This window comes from Protopterus annectens, chromosome 13.part0 (genome assembly GCF_019279795.1).
Source record: "Protopterus annectens isolate FY-2018-M chromosome 13.part0, PAN1.0, whole genome shotgun sequence".
Lineage (NCBI taxonomy): Eukaryota > Metazoa > Chordata > Ceratodontiformes > Protopteridae > Protopterus > Protopterus annectens.
This window is the reverse complement of record NC_056747.1, coordinates 1,333,797,883-1,333,824,262: the sequence shown is the minus strand read 5'-3', so window position 1 is coordinate 1,333,824,262 and position 26,380 is coordinate 1,333,797,883. Positions and strand designations below refer to the sequence as shown.

Below are 26,380 nucleotides of genomic sequence, written 5' to 3'. Positions count from 1 at the left end.
TCAGTAGTCATCCGTCTGCCTTTGTCTCTGTAGCCTATGATGTTTTCCAGGCCTTGCCACATACGCCTTGTATCAGCAGTCGAATAATAACCTTCCAGATTATGACTGTATCTCTCCTTTGCTGCTCTGATAGCTCTGCATAAGTCATATCTAGATTTTTTTATATTCGCTGATATTGCCTCATGCATATGCCTTGAAGCATGCATGAAGAGCAGAGCGAATCTCTGAGTTAATCCATGGTTTATTACATGGATATATCCATATGTCCTTATGGGGCACAATGAGGTTAGTGCATGTGATTATGTAGCTGGATATTACTGAACTGTATTATGCCAGATCAAGAATACGATCCTCATTCATAGCAGCAGTCTTAAAAATATCCCACTGTGTACACTGAAAACAATCCTGAAGCTCCTGTTCAATTTCTTCTGTCCACACTTTAACAGTTTTTCTAACAATGGGAGCTTGTTTGAGGAGCTGTCTGTATGCTGGGTAGAGAAATTCAGAAGTATGATCAGACTGACTAAAATGAGGGCAAAATACAGCCTTGTATGCCCCCTTCACATTACTGTGCTGTACACATGGTATAGCCTTGTGCACTCCCATCACATTACTGTACACATGGTACACCCTTGTATACCCCCTTCACATCACTGTACACATGGTACAGCCTTGTATACCCCCTTCATATTACTGTACACATGGTACAGGCCTGTATGCCCCCTTCACATTACTGTACACATGATCCAGTATATTTTTCTCCCATGTAGGGAAGGTAACATATTGCTGGTATGCTGGCATCACAGACTGTGTGATTAAAGTCACCAGACACTATAAACACTGCATCAGGATGTTTATTTTCTTGTGCATTTATAGCCCTATACAATGCCCCCAATGTAGCCAAGCGGACTGTGGAGGGATATAAACAGCTAAGATAAACACAGCTGTAAACTCTCTCAGTAGATAAAAAGGTCTGCAATTCAGCATTAGGTGCTCTACATCATTCATGCAATGTTTGCTAACAATATGCACATCAGAACACCATATGTTATTAATATAGATGCAAGTACCTCTGCCTTTGATTTTACCCAATGACTCTGTGTAGTTCCTGCGATGGATAGAGTGAGTATGCAACCAGACAACTGAATCAGGAATATTATCCGGTAACCAAGTTTCAGTAAACATCAGTACATGGCAATCTTGCATCTCATTTCAATGCTCTCCCATGTTGGTGAGTGCCACATCCAGTATGTTTAATCCTCTGGAGAGTGCACTATCTGTTCCAGGGTGTTTGAGTTAAAAGTTCAGGAAGCATTATGCGCATGAGTTTGAGGATGCGAGTCTCCCAGTCTGTAGAGGGGTAAACAGAAGTAATCTAGAAAGCTCGAGTCAGGTCTGGTGTCTCACCTGTGACCTAGAGGGTGACAGGACTAACAACGAAACACAGTACAAAAGATTAGTTCAGATAAAAACACTTTAGCTAGCAGATCTAGGAGTCTGTCTCTGATAACCTCCTCATGGGAGGAATAAAGACACCTTGTTGAAGTTTCAAGTAGTTTATTTGGTTAAGTAGGTAGATGGATGAGTGTTCTTGTTCTAATACATTACATTCAACAGGTTAGTTATGGTAGGAGAGTTCAATGGAGCTGACTGGAGAGAAATCTGGGAGATGGAAAAACAAGGAGCCAATCCCAAAATTTAGAGGTTAGCCCCACATTTGAATATTCCTGAAAGACCTATAAGGGTTTACCAGCTGCCTGTGGAACCTCACTCTTAGTTAAAAGGTTTTTATTTTTATATTTAACAAACAAAAAATGACACCACATCATGCGCTACCACAACAGAACTATATTTAAGAAAATGTGTTCACCTGAGCTTCATCAGGTTCATCTAAAAGAGTTGTTTACAGATTGATTTATATTTTGATCATTAAAAATGCCTGCTTTTATAAGGCTAATACCAGACTGTTTTGTATCTTAAGTAATATGAGAGGCTGCGTCTGTCTTTGTGGGGTTCATATTCCTTGAAGCAAATTATGAAAGCTTTGTTATAGAACATTTTTCAGTCTGACTTGTTCTTATCAATGCTTGTATCACATGTAATATGAAAGGCTGTGCCCATTGTTATATGGGATCATATTCATGATTAATGTGACCAGTCCCCAAATCAGACTGCAATCTTGCTTACAGAGAATGCATTGGATGAATGGATGAATGAATGAATAACGGCAAGAAAAAAAAGTGGAGAGTAAGACACACTGAGAAAAGGAGGGAAAAAAAAGTAATCTGGAGCATAACTAGGCCCAGATGGGGGGGGGGGGGCATGGAACCTTTGTCCCTAGGGCGTCAGATTATGTAAGGCCAGCCTGAGTCAGAGGCTCATTTCAAATGGTCCCTTAAGTACCATTTGCACAGAATCATCTATTTCATTTTCTTTTTACTTTTTAGATTTTTAAAGTTCTCCATTTAATCATGACTTCCTTTTTTTATTGTTTGGATCTTGTGCAATCAATAATACTGTTTTGATGTTGTGTAATTTGTAAAATGGCAAGATGTAGGCTTTTAAACTTTGAAATAAAATAAATAAATACATTTGAAGTTTTCAAAATATATTGTGGCCTTCTTTAAATTCTGGAGTCGTAGATAAAATTCATAGAATAAGAATGTTAAGTAATGATCTTCGTTGTTAAAGAGCCAAGTTTAACAAAAAAAAAAAACAAAATCTTCAAACAAACTCCAAAAACAGAAAACTAGGACCCACGACTTGATAGTCTCATTTTGGACTGTAATAGCGATGAAAGCTTTCATCCTTGAATAACGTTGTTATAAAACTCTCAAGTCGTGGGTCCTAGTTTTGTATTTTGGGAAAGAGTCAAGTTTTCTGGAGCACTCTGTTAAGAATACAGATTCTTCTGTGAAGTACTGCAGCAACTGCTTCTACTGAAGTTACAGAGTTAATTTATGTTAAGGTTTTCAGGTTTTATACTGAGTTCACTTCAAAAATGCACCCTAAGAGAAGGCCTTCCCCTTGTCTATACTCTGTAAGCTGGGCCTTGAACATCATACAGAAAAAGCCAACAAACTATCAGAGCCGTTTGAGGCAGATAAACAAATTTAAAGTTTCTCTTGGAAATCTGTTGCTGATGGTTGTTGTATATGACAGAAGGATTATAAACTGCAGATTTTGTTGTGCTGAAAACCCTTGACAGTCTTTCACAATGAAAGAGTAGCAATTGACATGAATCCTTCTCTTATGTCTTAAGTGGTGTGTACTGCATCATTGAGAGAAGTGATCCAACTTTCTTCAACAAGTACGAAAATATACAGCAACTATCTTCTGCACACTTTGGAAATGGACAGACACCTGGAGTAGTTGGGAAAAAAGCAAAGGAAGTCAGTAGCACTGACCAGATATTTCTCTCCTTTTCCTTTATAACAGGAGGAAAAAAATCTAAATGTGCCTGGGCAAATCCTATCCAAGTGGAGAGCATATTATTGCTTTTTACAGTGAAATATTCAAGAAAACCTGTCATATATATGACATCACACTCCATAATGGCTGCTGTTGCTTCTGCTGCATATGTTTGGGTGTTATCTTTTCAAGAAGTGCTATAAACCATGACATGGCCAAAGTTCCCACATTTACAGCCCAATACGTATTAGACACCTAATCTGGAGGCATGGCAGATTTTTGCACAGCTGTGTTAAAAGGGGAATCTATAACTATCCACAGCCTTGGATAAGCTTAAGAAGCGCCTAACATTTTTCTGAGATGTTACTGTTTACTCCCCTAAATGAGTCCCAGATTAAGAAATATACATCTGTGAACTTTTCACTTTAACAAAAAATCTTAGAAAAATAATTTTAGGTGTTAACACTTTCCGCCTACTGTCACTTGATAAATCTGCATTTGGTTTAGGACTACAGCTGTATCAGTCTTTCGACAGAACACAGAAAGTTATCCTTCATGTAAGTTATTGTTTTGCTTTATGTATTTATTAACAAGGTAAGCCCCCTTGGCAGAAGAGCCTGTGACCCGGAGCAGCCACGGAATGCTGAATGGTACAATGACTTACTCAGGGTGAAACAGTATGTAAAGGAGAGATGGGGGAATCAGACCAAAATTACAGAATGAAGCTTGTAAACAGATCATTGTCTTAACTCTTTGCTCTATGTTGCCAGTTAGTTCTTCAGTTTTACTGAGTGGGAAGTATTATTAGATTCACTAGTAAGGGACCTGCATTAGCTAGTGAATCTAAAAAGTATTTCTCACTATCTTGATTTTCTTGTTTAAGATCTACTGCTATGAATATGTCATACAGCATTACTTTCTCCACGCACGATGCAGGAGAAAACGTGAATAAAAAAAATCGAGACTTCTGTACTTCTGCAGCAGCTATAGGACTATGTCAGCTGAGACATATGAAAACAAAGGTTATCAGCTGAGTGCACAATCAACGGCATTTATTGTACAGGCAGTAATGTTATGATCAAATAGAGGTGCAACCAACACTAGAAAGGAGAATGCAAGGCAAGGTGTTGAAGAGATCTTAATCAAGATTAGCGAAGACAGTTCTAGTGAGGGTGATAAGTAGGATGCACTTTGAAAGATCAAAGTACACAAATGTTGAACAGCTAAACAGCTTTCACGAAAGATTAAAATCCAAAACAGCAAAAAAAAAAAAAAAACACATATCTTTTTTGCAGGGAGCAAGCCTCCTGAGCCCCACATCTCACGCTAATTATATATACCGAATCTGAGATTACTCTATAGTGATGAAAGGGCAAATTCACCAATCCCCATTGTTCACAATCTCACAGAGACGTAATGCTGGCTGACGCGATCAAATGAGTTTTGATCACTTCTGCTGGCATGAAAAACATTCGACATTATGAATATTCAATTAAATTTATGATTTCTGATGAGCAGGTTGTTAAATATCTATCACCACTTGTTTGACTGGGACACAGACTGAAGGTGTGGGACAGGTAATCCTTAACAGCTATCTGAGTTTTGTGCACTTGATCAAAAAATTAAAAGAATGCAGGACCAGAGATGGACAGAGATAAGCCAATTCATGGGGGCATTAACCATAATGAAAAAAAAATACATAGGCACTCACTTCACAGCAAAGCAGAAAACTCAGGCAGAATAAGACATCTGATGGAGGTGCCTACATATTCAAGTCATCTTTTGCCTTTTTCCTCTTCTTGCTCAGAACGTTATTTTCTTCCATTTCCCAGTTTGCCAACTTCTTCTGCTGGAATGTAGTCAAGGGAGATCATAAACTGGATAGGGATGTAAGCATCTGAGGATGCTGGTTGTTTGTTTTTCTATCACTTGCCTTAGAAGTCAAGTCAGGCCAAATAACAGCCATGTTGTGTATAAAAGTGGGAATTAAAAGAAAATACTTTATCTTAAAATGGTTTTTATATCAGTAAACAAGCACTTTTAATTTTTTTCTATCCTCTTTTTGTAGATCAGACAATAATAGCTAAGTAAAAGTAAATGGGCATAATGTGCTTCAGTCAGAGCTAATGAAAAAAAACTTATTTATGTCACCTTCCCTTCAGACACATCACTGTTTTACTAATTAGACTGCATGTAAATGAAACCATAATAAATTTTCCAAACGGTGTGTATCATTAGCAAACATATGACGCTTGGTATTTCAGATCCTCTGCAGTCAGAAATATCTTGGTCTAGTGTAGACATCAAGGGTATATTTACAAAAGAAAGTGATGATCTCTATCATGGCCTTCTGCTGCATGCCACACATCAAACCTTTAAATACATTCCTTCCTCTGGTATACTGGCTACTGTTTACAAGAGAGAGTCCTGAAGTCGGAAAGAAGTCTTCTATTCTTAAGTTGTTGGATTGTTCAACGTGTTTAGTTACTGCACAAGTGCTGTGACTTCCTCTTTCTCCTAAGAATAACTAAGGCCACAGGAAACTGTCTAGACAGTAATAGCAACAGGCATCTCTGGTATAGCCTGAAATTAAGCACCTACATATACACATGCATACCATATTCAGTTAACTGTTTGCTACCTAGAACATTTCAGCAAGCAAGTATTACTGATATTTGAATGTGAAAATTAGACCCCTATGTTCTTGACAATACTGATAGGTTCAGTTCATAAGCAAGTACTAGGCTAGCTGCCCTCATGGGCCATTTTAAGCCTAGCCAATGCCCCTTTCAAGGGTGAGAATCATACCTTTTAACCTCTGAGTACAAGAAATCTGGATGAATCCTAAAATAATGGGGGCACAAAGGCACAATAATCGAGACCGATTTTAAGTATACTTTTATAAACTTAGAAAATTATTAGGATAACTGGATTTCTGTTAGCATGCATTTTCTGATGGATATGAATTACGAAACTCAAATGTATGTCACTGTTTAATGACTACAATCAGTGATTTGCCAGAAAACCACACATTTTATGAGGAAAAGACCAAAAATGAAGCAAAAAATCAGTATAGTTCAGCGGTATGGTGAGACTCAAACCCTGTACCTTGTGACTGTGAGGTTAATGCCTTAACAATTATACCAACCTCCAACCCCCTGTTCATTCTGTGCTTCGAGAAATAGTACAGGTTTACAAACATGGAATTGTTAACAGTTCTCTGTCATACATGACTAAAGATTATCTTAGCGCTCAGTAAATAATTTATTAATATAATGCCTCTGTCTGTATAACTTGACTGATAACACAATGTTATAGGTTAACAGTAGTTGTAATGCACTAACAATCTGATGGCCATTGGGGGACTATATTCCACAACACTGAAAGAACACTTCTTCTCTATCATATGGTTATCTAACTTATTTTAAAATATAGTATCAAAGCACAAGTGGAAATTGCAATTGTAAGAACAAAACAAATAAATAATAAATAAAAATAAAAAATAAAGTTGCCCTGCAACCACAAGCTGTGGAATAAAACTGAAATGCATTTCTACTTAGTCCTGCTTGTGGTCCCAGCATAACTGCATCTTTTGATTTAAAATGTATTAAGCCACTTTCCTTACTATATTATATTAACTTATTCCAAACTCTGTACAGATATTTTGCGACAAAACAGTTTCTTCTCCCAGCATTTTTTTAAAGTAAACATTTACACCCATCTGGTGTGGTTTTCATTAAATCCCTTAAATTAGAGTATTTCATACAAGTGCTGATTTTGACATACATTATGAATCTAGCATAGCTTGCCTCTTGAAAGAAAGTGACCCAAAAGAGATTACCATATTTCAGTCTAATAGAGTACTCTAATTTGGACATGTTTAAAGAATACTGTTAGATGTGTTCTGTATTTGTAGTAGCCTCATTTGGAGTGCTGGTGTTTGAAACCAATCTGGCTGTGATATTCAACAGTAGACCAAGCACTTAAAATTGACAGCAGAACATCAGCTTGGTTATTTGTGAATGTGGTAAAGATTCTGTATGAAACAGTGCAGCATTTTACGGGACTGTAACATTCAACTCTGATCCTGTGTCTGTTTTTACATTCTCTTCTTTGCCCCCTGTGTTTACTGGCAAGTCTTTATGTCACCTCAGTGTAGTGTAGCATTCTATACTTATTCATACCGATTCTATGTCAAGTCACGACAGCTCTGTTGCAGCTATGCATGCCGCCTTAAAGAGTATGAGACTAAATACCTCCAAAAACAATATGGGTGGCAAATGCAATAAAAGTAGCCGACAAAGTGAAATTGTTTTATTTATTTGTTATGTAAGTGTGCTGGCCCAGAGGCCCTTTTCAGCCATGAACTAGGCTCCAGTGAGCAAAGAAATACAGATTTACAAATAATTTAGATTTACCTAAATAATATAGCATTAGATAAAAGTACAACTTTAAATAAATATGAATTGTAAACATTTAGATTTTGCTACAGATCAATTGGTAGCTTGTAGGAGCAAAACAAAGCACCATGTACAAACAGAAAACTAAACAGACCAATGGATAACACACAGGACCAAAGTATGTTTCTTATATAAAACACTGGATTAGTATTTCAACTAAATGTAGAATTAATATTTCATGCAGGGCGTTTTTCAGGTGGGGAGAATGTAGAGATGTATTTTTATATATGACATAATCAGCTGTCTTAACAGTCATGATGTTGTCAGTCAAGGAGTAATCGTAGGCTGGCCTGTGGGCTTTGCCTTATGTCTGCATTGCCCACAGCTCAGGTGCGGCTAACCTTCCATGTACTGGATACCTATCTATGAGAGGATGGGGAACAGATCCAAGTGTATGGCCTGAATTTTTAATCACCAATTTGCTTACCTCCTCATTATAGAGAAAAAATATAATGTGTATTTCAATCTTACACATAAGTATAAACTTAAATAATACAACATTGTTTTACCATATATTTGGTGGTTAAGTATTAAAGTACTATCCAGCAAAAAAAAAAAAAAAAAAAAAAATATATATATATATATATATATATATATATATATATATATATATATATATATATCTATATCTATATATATATATATATATCCGTGGTGGTGGTGCTGCGGTAGCGTCACAGTAAGACACTGTCCGGTTCGATTCTCAGCTAGAGCATCTTCTGCGTGGAGACATGCGTGAATGGGTGTACCGTTGAAGGTTGTGCATCAGGGCTGGTAACTCGGCACGTAAAAATCAACTACCAATCATTAGCGGACTGGAGTTCTGCTGTGGCGAGCCCTAAATGGGAAAAGCCAAAAGACACAAACAATCAAAGATATATATATATATATATATATATATATATATATATATATATATATATATATGACTGAGTTTTCTGAAACTAGAAATTCATATGGGTGAGACCATATGATCAAATTTCCGAAAACTCGAACATCAAAAAAAAACTCCAAAAATCTACCTTTTTTACGTTTTTGCAGGGGGAGATATTATTAAAATATTAAATATTTTGATTTTCAGTCTTTTAACTTTTGATCTTCTGACATAGACCCAGATATGTAAATGACACTGCAGCCTGTCATTATTTTTTTGTAAGAGAAGTTGTTCTTCCTTCAAGCCAGAAAGATGTAGCACAAAGACCTATATTCAATGAAGGAGCAGAGGGAGCGTGCTCAGTCAGACATGCCCAGACATTCTACCACCTCAGACTTCCACTTCTTCTCTGGTTTTAGACCCTCTACCAGTTAGGGCCTTCCTCAAAGTCCTACTGATAGTCATGACAGCAGATTTGATTGCTATCTCAAATCACTGCACTATTTTGATTCTTTTAGTTGAAACTTTTCCCTGGCAACTGGCTTGTTGCAATGCTTGCCTCATTTATGTGTTTTTGCATCTCTCCTCTGGTCCATAAGACTCCAGTTTCTTTACAAGTTATGATTTGCTATGATCAGTTGATGACTGTTATTGCTAAAATTCTGAAAATTTCACCAAGCCAAACTAATGCAGTGGTCCCTGGAATCGTAGCTTTCTCAAGCTTTTCCACTGCACATCTTAAAACAGGAACAGTGTTGCCACCTCCAAGCACCTGCCATGGTTTTTGTCTTCCAGACTTGGTTTCTCCAGTGTTTCTACCTACATCTACTGGGCCAGAACTGGTTTGCACAGAGCTGGGCTACAGACCATTAGACCTGACATTAGTTCTTCTGACTTTGTCTCCCGTAACACCAGGTTACAAGGTGTATGCCCTTTGCTCCTCTTATATTAGTTTTTTTTTTATCATTCCCCTGATGAGGTATCTGATGTCTTCTCATAAGACTGGATTAGGGGATGAAATGTACATCAGCCTAGGCACTACATGTCACCAACACTAGCCCACCTGATACTAACTTTCCTGGTATCTAGACACCACCTGATAATGCAATTAAGCAGCTAGTTTCCAGTACCAGGGCTTTCAGTTCTTTTACCTGTCTGCAACTTTAGCCACTCCCTTGCTAGCTAGCTCACTCATGGCAGGTTCCTTGTGTTGTCCAGCAGTGGATTAGCAGACTAAGTAACCACTGCAGTGCATTGTCTGGATCTGTATTAAAACTGCAAGACCAATAACATAAGCGTTAACACTTCAAATAAACTATAGTAAAAAAAATAACAAATTTTAAAACTCATTGGCTCACTTTTCTGGTGCTTTTGCTGTGGGAGAAACAAGTCTATGATGTGAGGTGCTGACTATTTTCATGGTCACCGTATGAAAAAGAAGACTACTCCTAGATGTTACTGTCTCGTAGTTAGTATATTTTCCATTTGTATTTCTGTTTTTACAGTTCTGAGGACTGCAGTTATGGTCCTCGAACATTCAACAGGTACTCCTACTTTCTAGGCCTCTGCTATGTCTTCTTACTCACCTCGTAAGAGAACTATGCCTTGTCCCTACTGCTTCTGACTAACAGCACGGAATGCAGGGAGGCATTCTGAAACCATGTAGATCTCCAGAGATGTTAAATGAGGCTGAACATTTCTCTGTGGATTTAAAGAAAAAAGAGACTGCATCCTTTCCCTTTTACCCTCCTGAACACACCAAGATCTGTGACATTCCCTAAGTCATGAGGGGAAAATGGAGTCTGGCATCAAAACAAAGTCTATTTCCTTCAAAGGCACACACACAGCTGGATTGTACAGACCTGTATAAGACTCTATCAGTGATGTTATTGATCCCTTTAAAAATGTTATGTTTCAAAGCTGGAGACACCCATATATGGTCACTCCAGTTTCCAGGAAATCAGGAAAGATCTTTTGCTCTGCTTATCAGTATATTATTTGGACAGAGAAACTCACCCTGATTAGGTGGTATCTCCTGCTTAGCTGAAGACTATAAACTTTGGATTCAAGTGGTCCTCCCTCTAAACAGGAAAATCAAAGCCATGAACCTCCTTAGGAGGCAGGGATTTAACCCTTAATGCTCTCTAGGGGTGCGTCTAGATACTAAGTTCTTATGTTATGCATTCATTGTGACCTTTTGGATAAGGCCGTTGAAGGTATTTATGCTTTACATGGCAGTGAAGGCAAGGAATTCCTGAAACCCTAGGTGGAAATTGCAGTAACACTCATTTTTCTCATGTTACAGACTATCTACTCCTCTGCAGTTAAACTGAGCAGCATTCGAGGACCCTGCAATGGCATGCACTGTTATCTGTAATTGAATTTCGTATCATCTGCTGATGACATCAAGACAGACTTTCAGGATGCTGCCTTTATGGGATTTGCTGCTCAGGTCTGAAACTGATCAATGCTGAAAGAACATTAGGAGAATGGGTCAAACCCTTTGAAATTTGTGGTGTTAAAAATATTTTTGCTCACTCTGTATCCTTACAGCATATTCATCATCTGAGTTATAACAACTCTGAAACAAATGCACACCCTTCTTCATAGAGCTGAGCTGTATTAGCCCATCTTCAAAAAATCAAACATCAGAATGTAGTACATATCACGCTGACACTGCCTGTTGTGTATATTGTCAAGAGATTGCTGTAGATGTGAATCCTACCACCCTGATGTCCACATGGTACATTGATACATCTAAGGGGGTGACCCTCCCCAAAACCAAAACAAAGATTAGAGCAAGCCACCCAGACAAGAGTTATAGCATTTCTTTCAAAGGCAAAACACTGTTTTCTTTTATGTTTTTTTAAATTATAAGCCAGTTGAGTTCTGTTGATTTGGTTCACGGGGATTTTGGTTGTCATCTGTTTAATCAACAGCATTTGGTTGATTATACAGATAGTTGACCGGTGTGTGAGATATTTTCTTTTCCACAGGATTGTGTGATTTAAGACTTAGTATTAGTGAGGGTATAGCCCCCCCACATGTTGGGGTACTGTTTACTTTTTTTTTTTTGTAAGTAATATTTGCATGTGCTGAGAAGCAACCTCAGCGCATGCATACTAGGAAGTCAACGTTTCCGTTTTCAGTGTAGAGTGGTTAACTTTCAGGATGTTGACATTCATGTTAGTCGACTAACTAAACATAAATCAAGACAGTTAATATGCACATAATTATATATACATAAAAGTTTTGGTCACAGAAATATGAAGCATAGCTAAACACTGTTCTGCTATAGAAGGATAACTACACATTGAAGAAAAACTAACATGCCAAAACTGTGGTATGTTATACATTTAAAAATAATGAGCAATTGTATCATAACATACCATACCACAATAGATTACTTGATGAATTATTACAGACCTACATTAAAAGTTGTTTTAAGTCCCCAGAATGTTTTGGGTACTTTATAATGAGGCAGGTTTCATTTGCTCATCTGTTCAGTATCCATCACATCTTGCCCAGTACTTATTCTTATAAAAGTGATTCAGCTTATCTTTTGGAATGTAAAAAAAAAATCACTACAATATTCCAGTTGCCAGTTTTTAAATTAAAAGGTTTACTGAGTCATTTTTGAAACTCTGAAGGAGCTTATATTGCTTGTTAAGTCTATGCTATTCTTTCTTGACACAGTGCTAGACATAAATCATGTCCTGCACTCAGGTGACAGCAGGCACCCCTGCGCCACATATTTGCTGCACTGGTATAGAAATTTTTACTCTCACAATTTATTTCCATACCATTTATAGCATTTCCAAATAAAACATAAACTAAAAAATGTTAGAAAACTATACACATTAACTACTGCAAAGTTTGGAGTATATGAAAAGCTGTACCAGTAAGGCTGGAAAGTAGTGAAGGTTGACTGAAGTCTTTATAAGCAAAAGACTTGCATTCCACACTCTATCCTCCCTTACTCACTTTCAGAGTTGTTTGAGTACGTTCCAAACAAAGCTGATTGAGACTTTTGGCCAGGGTTATTATCAGCCCAAAGCACAAATGATATACTTTCTTGTTACATCTCAGCAATGAAGAAGCATGTAGAGAGACGGCAAGCAACAGCAAATGGTTGAAAACAGTAAGGGCACTCACCACAAGGTTCCCGATTACCATTACCATCATGAAGACAATCAGGCAGAGAGGCTGGCCTGCCACCTCCATGCAGTCCCACATTGTCTCAATCCATTCTCCACACAAAATCCGGAACACAATCAGAAAGGCATGAAAGAAGTCGGTCATGTGCCAGCGTGGTAGTATGCAGTCAGAAGAAATTTTACATACACAGTCCTTGTACATTTTTCCAAACAGCTGCATCCCCACCACAGCAAAGATGAAAACAACGATAGCAAGGACAAGAGTGAGGTTTCCTAGCGCTCCCACAGAATTGCCGATGATTTTGATCAGCATGTTAAGTGTTGGCCAGGATTTTGCCAGTTTGAACACCCTCAGCTGTTAAAAGATGCAGAAAAACAGTTTGGATATTTTAAATGCTTTCTTTTTATCAAGTCAGAATATACTAGCACTGCCTGGTTATTATTTCCATACAGACTCTATTAAAACTGTTTAGTAATTTCAGTGTTCTATTTTAATTATTATATTCCAACAAACAGAATAAATGAGAAATGGCGTATTATATGAATTTATTACATTAAAGTCATAAAATGCTTTGGCCCTTTGTTTACTTCTTGAAGAAAATGCATAGAGCTAGAATTAAAGATCAGCAAGACAGGTCACCACAGTATCACTCCTTTTAACACATTGTAATGATGAACTCATTATTTGAAACATCTGTATAAAAGGAAATTAAAATGCAATTTATGTTTTATATATATATATATATATATATATATATATATATATATATATACACATACTGGAAAAGCCGAAAGACAAAACAACAAATATATATATATATATATATATATATATATATATATATATATATATATATATATATATATATATATATGGGTCCACTTTTTAATTTCGAAATACCAAAATCTCGAGTTTCGAGATACCGAACTCAAAACATCGGGATTTTGTTATCTCGAAAGTGAAAAGTGAACCAAAAAAAACCCCAACAAAATGATGTTTTTACAGGGGGGCAAGCACCCTTGCACCCCCCCACTTTAATATATCAACTCCAAGATCATGCTACAGTGAAGAGAACGGTAAGCGGAACAAAAGCATTACCATTCTCTTCACTGTAGCGCGATCTCGGAGATGGTATATTTAAGAAGGGGAGTGTGGGGGGTGCAGGGGGGCATTATTTTTAATTTCAAGATTCCAAAATCTCAACTTTCTGGGATCGGTATTTTGAAAGTCAAGATTTTGGTATTTTGAAATTAAAATGTGGATATATATATATATATATATATATATATATATATATATATATATATATATATATATATATATATATATATATGTGTGTGTGTGTGTGTGTGTGTGTATGGTTTCACTTCATAATCTCGAAATGCTGAAATACTGAGACCATGAAGCCGAAAATTTAGAATGCCGAAAGTGCATAAGAGCAAATTCAAATATCTGGAATCCGCGCTTATGCATTTCCGGTACATTGCGTGTAGTGTTATGGTGCCTGAAACTGCAGGTGAGTTAGTGTTTGTGTGTGTTTTTGTATGTCGTGTGTGTGGGTAAGGGTAGGGAGGTGTAAGTATGAGTGTGACTGTTGGATTTGTTGGTGTTTGTGTATGTGTGATGTGTATTTTGTGCGAGCGAGTGGAGAATGCCATAGTGTGAGTTTTTTTTTTAATGTTATGTGCAATCTCGGAGTTGGTATATATACGTACGGGGGTGTAGGGGGAGCACTCCCCACATGGGGGATGCAGGAGGGCTTGTCCCCCTGCTTATATGTAGTGTAGGGTTGTGTGGTTGGTGTGCTGTGGGTGGAATGGTATGTGTGTTATGTGGTGTATGGTGTGTGTATGTTCGTGATTGTGTGATTCGTGATTGTGAGCTTCTGTATTGTGAATGGTTCGGCTTCATGGTCTCACAATGCTGAAATTCGGTATTTCAGCATTTTGATATTATGAAGTGAAACGATATATATATATATATATATATATATATATATATATATATATATATATATATATAATTATCAGCAACAGGAATGAGGATAAAAATATATATATAAACAAGCACAACTCCCTACAGAGAGATCAATAACTTTATATAACAACAAATTTCATAATTCCTAACTTAAGAAACTGAGAAAAAAGTGGTACTGACTTTAATCAAATCAGGAATTAAAGTGAATGTAAAACGAAATTCAGAGAGTCATATATGTATGTAATTTGCTATGCCATCTGACAAACTTTCATCAGTGAGCTGTTTATTCAGTTCTATCACTTCTTTTGATAAGAAGGGTAGTAAAATATAGGGTTGATTTCATAGACAGTTTTAGTGCATTGTGCAAATTAATGTGGATAGTAGCAATGCATGATGTTTGAGCAACACAGATACCATCTTCAGAAATGCAGCTAGATTATCTGATACCCTTGGGCAGTTCCTCAAACTTGAGTTCTCAAAAAAATATTAAATAAAAATTCAGGAGCAAAACAAAAAAAAAGAAGAAAACAAACAAAATTATTGTGCACTCTGTAACAACTACTAATTGAACAGGTTTGTTACAGTTACTACTACACACAAAACATTTCATTTGTAACCACAAATGTATCAGCATTGATTTATAAAGCTGTAGTATCCTTGATAGTTCAAAAATCAATGCCAGTACTACATTCACTCACAATTCGGACTTGCTGATCACTCCACATAACAAGTTTCTGCCTGGGACAGCTGCCTGCTTCACCCCATCCTAGTTACAACTCTGATAGTGAGTGCATTACAGTCAAACTACTGCTCTATTCAGGACATGGTATTGAGTGCATAACTGCATGACAATGAGGCACCCCATGTAAATGAGTCACACATTATGCAAATGAAGGAACCAAAAATGTAGACTAGCAATGTATACAATGGTTTCACTGCATGGTGGCATACACCTATTGTGAACGCTGTGAGTCATGATGTACATGCTAGGAATAGCAGCAGCAGAATAGCATGGGCTGGGAGCCACTTTCAGAGGCATTGCACACAATACTGTGTTCCATGGTCATGTGCACCACAAAAGGCGGAAAAGGTGATACAGGCACACAGCACTGTGTCCATGATCATGTAAACCAGAAAAGGTGGTACAAACACACAGTACTGTGTTCCATGGTCATGTGCACCACAAAAGGAGGTGCAGGTATACAATACTGTGTTCCATGGTCATGTGCACCACAAAAGGAGGTGCAGGTATACAATACTGTGTTTCATGGTCATGTGCACAACAAAAGGTGATACAGGCACACAATACTGTGTTTCATGGTCATGTGCACAACAAAAGGTGATGCAGGCACACAGCACTGTGTCCATGATCATGCAAACCAGAAAAGGTGGTACAGGCAGGCAATACTGTGTTCCATGGTCATGTGCACCACAAAAGGAGGTGCAGGCATACAATACTGTGTTTCATGGTCATGTGCACCACAAAAGGCGGTACAGGCACACAATACTGTGTTCCATGGTCATGTGCACCACAAAAGGTGGAAAATGTGATACAGGCACACAGCACTGTGTCCATGATCATGTAAACCAGAAAAGGTGGTACAGGCAGGCAATACTGTGTTTCATGGTCATGTGCACAACAAAAGGTGATACAGGCACACAGCACTGTGTCCATGATCATGCAAACCACAAAAGGAGGTACAGGCATACAATACTGTGTACCATGGTCATGTGCACCACAAAAGGAGGTGCAGGTATACAATACTGTGTTTCATGGTCATGTGCACCACAAAAGGAGGTACAGGCAGGCAATACTGTGTTCCATGGTCATGTGCACCACAAAAGGAGGTGCAGGTAAACAATACTGTGTTTCATGGTCATGTGCACCACAAAAGGAGGTGCAGGTAAACAATACTGTGTTTCATGGTCATGTGCACAACAAAAGGTGATACAGGCACACATCACTGTGTCCATGATCATGCAAACCAGAAAAGGTGGTACAGGCAGGCAATACTGTGTTCCATGGTCATGTGCACCACAAAAGGAGGTGCAGGCATACAATACTGTGTTTCATGGTCATGTGCACTACAAAAGATGGTACAGGCACACAATACTGTGTTCCATGGTCATGTGCACCACAAAAGGTGGAAAATGTGATACAGGCACACAGCACTGTGTCCATGATCATGTAAACCAGAAAAGGTGGTACAGGCAGGCAATACTGTGTTTCATGGTCATGTGCACAACAAAAGGAGGTACAGGCACAGTACTGTGTTTCATGGTCATGTGCACCACAAAAGGAGGTACAGGCACACAATACTGTGTTCCATGGTCATGTGCACCACAAAAGGAGGTGCAGGCATACAATACTGTGTTTCATGGTCATGTGCACAATAAAAGGTGATACAGGCACACAACACTGTGTCCATGATCATGCAAACCACAAAAGGAGGTACAGGCATACAATACTGTGTACCATGGTCATGTGCACCACAAAAGGAGGTGCAGGTATACAATACTGTGTTTCATGGTCATGTGCACCACAAAAGGAGGTACAGGCAGGCAATACTGTGTTCCATGGTCATGTGCACCACAAAAGGAGGTGCAGGCATACAATACTGTGTTTCATGGTCATGTGCACTACAAAAGATGGTACAGGCACACGATACTGTGTTCCATGGTCATATGCACCACAAAAGGAGGTACAGGCATACAATACTGTGTTCCTTGGTCATGTGCACCACAACAGGAGGTACAGGTACGCAGTACTGTGTTCCATGGTCATGTGCACCACAAAAGGAAGTGCAGGTATACAATACTGTGTTTCATGGTCATGTGCACCACAAAAGGAGGTACAGGCACACACTACTGTGTTCCATGGTCATGTGCACCACAAAAGGCGGTACAGGCACACAATACTGTGTTCCATGGTCATGTGCACCACAAAAGGCAGAAAAGGTGATACAGGCACACAGCACTGTGTCCATGATCATGTAAACCAGAAAAGGTGGTACAAGCACACAGTACTGTGTTCCATGGTCATGTGCACCACAAAAGGAGGTACAGGCACACAGTACTGTGTTTCATGGTCATGTGCACCACAAAAGGAGGTACAGGCAGGCAATACTGTGTTCCATGGTCATGTGCACCACAAAAGGAGGTGCAGGTATACAATACTGTGTTTCATGGCCATGTGCACAACAAAAGGTGATACAGGCACACAGCACTGTGCCCATGATCATGTAAACCAGAAAAGGTGGTACAAGAACAGAGTACTGTGTTCCATTTTTAATGTGCATCACAAAAGGAGGTACAGGCACACAGTACTGTGTTTCATGGTCATGTGCACCACAAAAGGAGGTACAGGCACACAATACTGTGTTCTATGGTCATGTGCACCACAAAAGGAGGTGCAGGTATACAATACTGTGTTTTATGGTCATGTGCACCACAAAAGGAGGTACAGGCACACAATACTGTGTTCCATGGTCATATGCACCACAAAAGGAGGTACAGGCATACAATACTGTGTTCCTTGGTCATGTGCCCCACGAAAGGAGGTACAGGCACACAATACTGTGTTCCATGTTCATGTGCACCACAACAGGAGGTACAGGTACGCAGTACTGTGTTCCATGGTCATGTGCACCACAAAAGGAGGTGCAGGTATACAATACTGTGTTTCATGGTCATGTGCACCACAAAAGGAGGTACAGGCACACAGTACTGTGTTTCATGGTCATGTGCACCACAAAAGGAGGTACAGGCACACAATACTGTGTTCTATGGTCATGTGCACCACAAAAGGAGGTACAGGCAGGCAATACTGTGTTCCATGTTCATGTGCACCACAAAAGGAGGTACAGGCATGCAATACTGTGTTCCATGGCCAGGTGCACCACAAAAGGAGGTGCAGGTATACAATACTGTCTTTCATGGTCATGTGCACCACAAAAGGAGATACAGGCATGTGATACTCTGTTCCATTGTCATGTGCACCCCAAAAGGAGGTACAGGCACACAATACTGTGTTCCATGGTCATGTGCACCACAAAAGGAGGTACAGGCACACAATAATGTGTCCCATGGTCATGTGCATCATAAAAGGAGGTGCAGGTATACAATACTGTGTTTCATGGTCATGTGCACCACAAAAGGAGGTACAGGCATACAATACTGTGTTCCCTGGTCATGCACAGCACAAAAGGAGGTACAGGCACACAATACTGTGTTCTGTGGTCATGTGCACCACAAAAGGAGGTAAAGGCATACAATACTGTGTTCTGTGGTCATGTGCAACACAAAAGGAGGTACAGACACACAATACTATTTTCCATGGTCATGTGCAACACAAAAGGAGGTACAGGCATACAGTACTGTGTTCTATGGTCATGTGCACCACAAAAGGAGGTACAGGCATATAATATGGTGTTCCATGGTCATATGCACCCCAAAAAGAGGTACAGGCATGCAATACTGTGTTCCATGGTCATGTGCACCACAAACAGAGGTACATGCATACAATGCTGTAGTCTATGGTCATATGCACCACAAAAGGAGATACAGGCACACAGTACTGTGTTCTGTGGTCATGTGCACCCCAAAAGGAGATACAAGCATACAATACTGCGTTCCATGGTCATATTCTCCCCAAAAGGTGATACAGGCATACAATACTGTGTTCCATGGTCATGTGCACCACAAAAGGAAATACAGGCATACAATACTGTATTCTGTGATCATGTACAGCACAAAAGGAGGTACACTCACATAGTATTGTGTTCCATGGTCATATGCAACACAAAGGAGGTGCAGGCATACAATACTGTGTTCCATGGTCATGTGCACCACAAAAGGAGGCACAATCACACTGTACTGTGTTCCATGGTCATGTGCACCACAAAAGAAGGTACAGGCATACAGTACTGTGTTCCATGGTTTTGTACACCACAAAAGGAGGTAGAGGTACAAAATACTGTGTTCCATGGTTGTGTACACCACAAAAGGAGGTACAGGCACACAATACTGTGTTCCATGGTCATATGCACCAGAAAAGGAAGTACAAGCATACAATACTGTGTTCCGTGGTCATGTGCACCCCTAAAGGAGGTACAGGCATGCAACACTGTGTTCCATGGTCATTTGCACCAGAAAAGGGGGTAGAGGCATACAACACTGCATTTTTTGGTCATGTACACCACAAAAGGAGATACAGGCACACAATACTGTGTTGAGTGGCCATGTGCACCCCAAAATGAGGTACAGGTATGCAATACTGTTTTCCATGGTTATGTGCACCCCAAACGGCGGTGCAGGCATACAATACTGTGTCCCATGGTCATGTGCACCACAAAAAAGTACAGGCATACAATACTTTATTATGTGATCATGTACACCACAAAAGGAGATACACTCACACAATACTGTGTTCCATGGTTATGTGCACCAGAAAAGGAGGTACACTCACACCATACTGTGTCCAATGGTCATTTGCATCACAAAAGGAGGTACAGGCATACAGTACTGTATTCCATGGTCATGTGCACCACAAAAGGAGTTACAGGCATATAATACTGTATTTCATGGTCATATGCACCACAAATGGAGTTACAGACACACAGTACTTTGCTCCATGGTCTTGTACACCACAAAATGAGGTACATGTACAAAATACTGTGTTTCATGGTTGTGTGCACAACAAAATTAGGTACAGGCATGCAATACTGTGTTCCATTGTCATGTGCACCCCAATAGGAGGTACAGGTATAGAATACAGTATTCAATGGTCATATGCACCACAAAGGAGATGCAGGCATACAATACTGTGTTCCACGGTCATGTGCACCACAAAAGGAGGCACAATCACACTGTACTGTGTTCCATGGTCATGTGCACCACAAAAGAAGGTACAGGCATACAGTACTGTGTTCCATGGTTTTGTACACCACAAAAGGAGGAAGAGGTACAAAATACTGTGTTCCATGGTTGTGTGCACCACAAAAGGAGGTACAGGCACACAATACTGTGTTCCATGGTCATATGCACCAGAAAAGGAGGTACAAGCATACAATACTGTGTTCCGTGGTCATGTGCACCCCAAAAGGAGGTACAGGCATGCAATACTGTGTTCCATGGTCATGTGCACCAGAAAAGGGGGTACAGGCATACAATACTGTATTTTGTGGTCATGTACACCACAAAAGGAGATACAGGCACACAATACTGTGTTGAGTGGTCATGTGCATCCCAAAATGAGGTACAGGTATACAATACTGTTTTCCATGGTCATGTGCACCACAAAAAAAGTACAGGCATACAATACTAAAGTGATCATGTACACCACAAAAGGAAGTACACTCACACAATACTGTGTTCCATGGTTATGTGCACCAGAAAAGCAGGTACACTCACACCAGATTGTGTTCCATGGTCATGTGCATCACAAAAGGAGGTACAGGCATACAATACTGTATTCCATGGTCATGTGCACCACAAAATGAGTTACAGGCATATAATACTGTATTTCATGGTCATATGCACCACAAATGGAGTTACAGACACACAGTACTGTGTTCCATGGTCTTATACACCACAAAATGAGATACATGTACAAAATACTGTGTTCCATGGTTGTGTGCACCACAAAATTAGGTACAGGCATACAGCACTGTGTTCCATTGTCATGTGCACCCAGATAGGAGGTATATGTATAGAATACAGTATTCCATGGTCATGTGCACCATAAAAGGAGATACAGACACAAGGTACAGGCATACAGCACTGTGTTCCATGGTCATGTGGACCACAAAAGCAGGTACAGACACACAATACTGTGTTCCATAGTCATGTGCACCACAAATGGAGGCACAGACAGTGCTTAACATACAACCAGCTCACATATCAACAGAAGTAAAGTTGAGGGGGATGCATGACATGCCTACTTCTGAGGATACAAATGTATATATGTACATGTAACCTTAACTGTCTTAGCATTAAATATTTTTCGTTGACCTAATAGGGACACATGAGGAATATTGCAATTGTCAGCCTAATGAATCCTGAATGAGTTCCTTGATATTATGCTTCAAAATGTTGACAAGCCTACCTGATTCCACAGGACAATGGAAGATGGAACCAACACCATACAGACCTTTTACGACATAAGGTCTTTTCCCCTGATGCACTGGGAGCTATAGACTGCACACATGTTACTATCAAGGCCCTACCTGATCCAGAGGGCCTGCTATACATCAACAAGAAAGGCTTCCATTCCCTGAACTGCCATGTGATCTGCAAGACCCAGGGCAGATAGGCTCTATTTTTACAGTCTTTCACCTTATATTTCATTCATCACTTTTCTACTTTCCCAGTGACCTCCTCCATGGCCTCAAACACACTTTCACTTCATACAGTTTTCCCCCAATATTGTACACTGCAAGGCATTTGCATTAGTTTTACTAAAGTAAATGGCTTGTTAGCAACTGGGAGCTATAGAAAGCACTGATGACTGCAGAAAATCTTTTATTTTTAGAGTTACCAAATCCTGACTGAAATGGTAAATTATTTTCAAGATGACCATTTCAACTAGCCTTGTCAATATATTAAATACATGCTTTCTTTGTTAAAGAATTTGTTTTTTTCTCTCTTTTCTCAAATGCAAATAATCCAGAGGTCCCTAAATCCACTAGCCATAGCTCATATTAGACTGTATGTGAGTGTATGCCTGATGGATTCTTTAATCTAAAGATAGCCAATATATAGATTACTCTCTTCCAGTATCTCCTGCTGTAATCTCCTTTATGCTTGATAACTTATCTCAGTTCATAGCTTACCAAAATAACTTAATCAAAGGAGGCTTATGGAAAAATCAGCTGACTGAGAAGGGTTGCTACCACACCTAGGATTAGATCTTCTGCCTCCTGCTCAAATTCCAACTCCCCCGTGACCCTGAACTGGATTAAGTGAGTAATCAGTGTATGGATGATTTAGTTAGTAAACTACCTGTACAGTAGCCAATATATATTTAGGTCAGTTATGTCCAGAACTAAATAAAATGCTTTGTAAAGTACTCATCCCCTCCCAGACTCAATGCTCTCCAGCATCTGGTACAGATTCATTTCTCTAGTTATAGAAGCTTCTTGCCGAAGTAACCATCCTCAAATTATCACCCTTTTCTCAACCAAAACGATGAAATTCCCACCTAGCCTGATAACTTGCCATTCCTTCATCCCCCAACTGTTACCTTTCCTTCCTCTTGGAACTTAATTTCATCATAGGTAGCCTTTAATGAACTCCGCTGATTAAAACACAGCATTGAAATACCTTTATTTATTTATTTATTTATGTATTTATTTATTTTTACTATGAAAATAATTATTTCCCTGATTTCAAAAATACATCATAGTGGTAGATGGCTACCTTTAAAAATATCTTTGGTAATTTATATATTTATCTATTTGTTTTACATTTGGTTATTGGGAAAGTCCGACTGGATACAAGTCCTTTTTCAGCAGAGGCCAGGGGAGAAAGGCTCCACATATAACACAGATTAATAAAGTGCAATTTCACAGGTACAGAAGAATAACACTATACATTTTATATCAAATAAAACTAGGATAATAGCACTTTAAACTGTACATCAGCTAAGAGTAGGATTAAAATGATACACTATGCAGGTATAAAGATGAAACACCTTAAATTGTGCAATCAAATAACATTCAGCATGATATAGTATTGTAATAATATAGAGTATACACCAAATGTCTAAACTTAGAAAAAGCAGTAACTGTTGAGTGGAAGAGAGATGTATGAGGAATAAGACTTGCAAGATAAAGAGAAGTCTAGTGCCTGAAAATAAGGGAGGAGTGAGGCTCCTGGAGAGTTGTTGGTTTAGAACAGAGGGAGGTTCCTGCGGAGTTGTTGGCTTAGAATAGAGGAAGCCTTCTGCAGAGTTGTTGGCTTAGAATAGAGGGTGGCTCCTGCAGAAGTGTTGGCTTAGAATAGAGGGAGGCTCCTGCAGAGTTGTTGGTTTAGAATAGAGGGAGGCTTCTGCAGAGTTGTTGGCTTAGAATAGAGGGAGGCTCCTGCAGAGTTGTTCGCTTAGAACAGAGGGAGGATCCTGCAGAAGTGTTGGCTTAGAACAGAGAGAGGCTCCTGCAGAGTTGTTGGTTTAGAATAGAGGGAGGCTCCTGCAAAGTTGTTGGCTTAGAATAGAGGGAAGTTCCTGCAGAGTTATTTTTCTTAGAATAGAAGGGGGGGGTCCTGCAGAGTTGTTGGCTAAGAACAGCGGGAGACTCCTGCAGAGTTGTTGATTTAAAATAGAGGGAGGTTCCTGCACAGTTGTTGGCTTGGAATAGAGGGAGGTTCCTACAGAGTTGTTGGCTTAGACTAGAGTGAGGTTCCTGCAGAGTTGTTGGCTTAGAATAGTGGGAGGTTCCTGCAGAGTTGTTGGCTTAGAACAGAGGAAGGCTCCTGTAGAGTTGTTGGCTTAGAATAGAGGGAGGCCCCTGTAGAGTTGTTGGCTTAAAATAGAGGGAGGCCCCTGCCGAGGTGTTGGCCTAGAAAAGAGAAAGGCTCCAGCAGAGCTGTTGGCTTAGAATAGAGGGAGACCCCTGCAGAGTTGTTGGTTTAGAATAGCGGGAGGCTTCTGCAGAGTTGTTGGCTTAGAATAGAGGGAGGCTCCTGCAGAGTTGTTGGCTTAGAATAGAGGGAGGCTCCTGCAGAGTGTTGGCTTAGAATAGAGGGAGGCTCCTGCAGAGTTGTTGGTTTAGAATAGAGGGAGGCTCCTGCAGAGTTGCTGGCTTAGAATAGAGGGAGGTTCCTGCAGAGTAGTTGGCTTAGAATAGAGGGAGGTTCCTACAGAGTTGTTTTCTTAGAATAGAGGGAGGATCCTGCAGAGTTGTTGACTTAGAATAGTGGGAGGTTCCTGCAGAGTTGTTGGCGTAGAATAGAGAGAGGCTCCTGCAGAGTTGTTGGCTTTAGTGACTTGAAGGAGAGGTTTGATCCTACTACTGGAATAAGAATGTATTAGGTTTTGTAATGCAGGGATTTTCTCGGGATAATAAAGAATCTTACAGGTTAGTATACGCTGGTTGTAAAGGAGAAGATGGGGTGTTCAAGCCAGTTGAGTTGTTTAAGGGCTGAGCAGTGGTGTGTTTGATGTGCGCTATTGGTGGTGAACTTTGCAATTTTGTTATAGCAGGCAGCAAGTTTAGTTATATCCGATTTTCTAAGATTGGTGAGGTAGGGGAGGCATATGAAGTGTAGGATGAGATGTGTTTGTGCTATTTTAGTCCTGGTGCTATTTACAAGGAATTGTTTATTTCTATATAGTCCCCCCAATTTTTTATGTAATTTCTTTGCGGTGAGTGAAATGCAAGTGACAAATTTCATGTTGTAGTCTATTTCAAATCATAGAAGTTTGGTGTGAGTGACAAGAGAGAGAGTTGTTTTATTGTTAGAAATGATAATAAATGTGGGTATGGGAGTGGAGTGATTGGAAGGTTGGAATACGAAAAGTTTGATTTTATTGGAGTTTAGTATTAGTTGATAGTTGGTAAGCCATTCTTCTACAGAAAGGAAATAGGCCTGTGTTTGTAATTGCAGTTCTTAGAGGGAAGGAGAGGAACAGATTAGTGTTGAGTCATCAGCATGTTAGATGACTGAGGCATGTAGAGTAGAGGTATGGAGGTTGTTAGTGAAGACAGAGAAAACTAAGGGACCAAGATGGAGCCTTGGGGAACACCTAGTGTGACTGGGAATAAAGGAGAGAGTTCTTGCCTCCACTGTACTGCTTGCTGTCTACTTGTTAAATAAGTTTGAAACCAGGTAATGGTGGGTTTGCTAAGATTGAGTTCTGAAAGGGATTTAATGAGTTTGTTGTGGTTAACCTTATCCGATCCCTTAGAGAGGTCAAGAAAGATAGCAGAGACATAATTGACATTATTTCTGTGTTTTTTCACTTTTTGAGTGAATGACATCAGGGCTGTTGTGGTGCTTTGATATGGCCTGAAACCATGTTGAGTGCTTGTAAGAAGGTTGTGGGTATTGAGGTAATCCATGATTTGTGTGTATATACACATCTCCAGTATTTTGGACAGAGGTGAAAGTATTGCTATTGACTGATATTTGGTTAACTCTTTTGTCTTACCCCCTTTGTGAAGTTGAATAATGTGAGAAATTTTCCAGGGACCAGATTTTTGGATATCGAGGGGTTTATAAGAATGGATAGAGGGTATGCAATGGCATCAGCAGCTATTTTCAAAAATTTAGCCGGGAGCTTATCATCGACTAAGGTGGTAAGTTTTAGTTTCTTAAGAAATTTCTTAATTGCATCAGTAAAGACAGGATGGAAGGTAAAGTCATTGTTTTTAATATGGTAATTGGGTGGTTAGTTGGAGGATGGACAGCTTTAGGAGCTAGCTAGTGCAAGAATGGCTTCAGTGAAGAATTTGTTGAAATGGGTGGCAACAGTGAGTGAGGTATCAATTATGGTTGAAGG

At 39.4% G+C, this 26,380-nt stretch overlaps 1 protein-coding gene across 1 annotated transcript in view; it reads right to left on the bottom strand.

Annotated features, from left to right (window-relative positions):
• Positions 1-26,380, bottom strand: part of LOC122788286 (sodium channel protein type 4 subunit alpha-like) — a 1,768,016-nt gene that overhangs the window by 366,304 nt on the left and 1,375,332 nt on the right. The window contains exon 16 of the mRNA XM_044055359.1: positions 12,901-13,257. Coding sequence (XP_043911294.1) covers positions 12,901-13,257 — 357 coding nt within the window. The remainder of the gene's footprint in view (positions 1-12,900; positions 13,258-26,380) is intronic.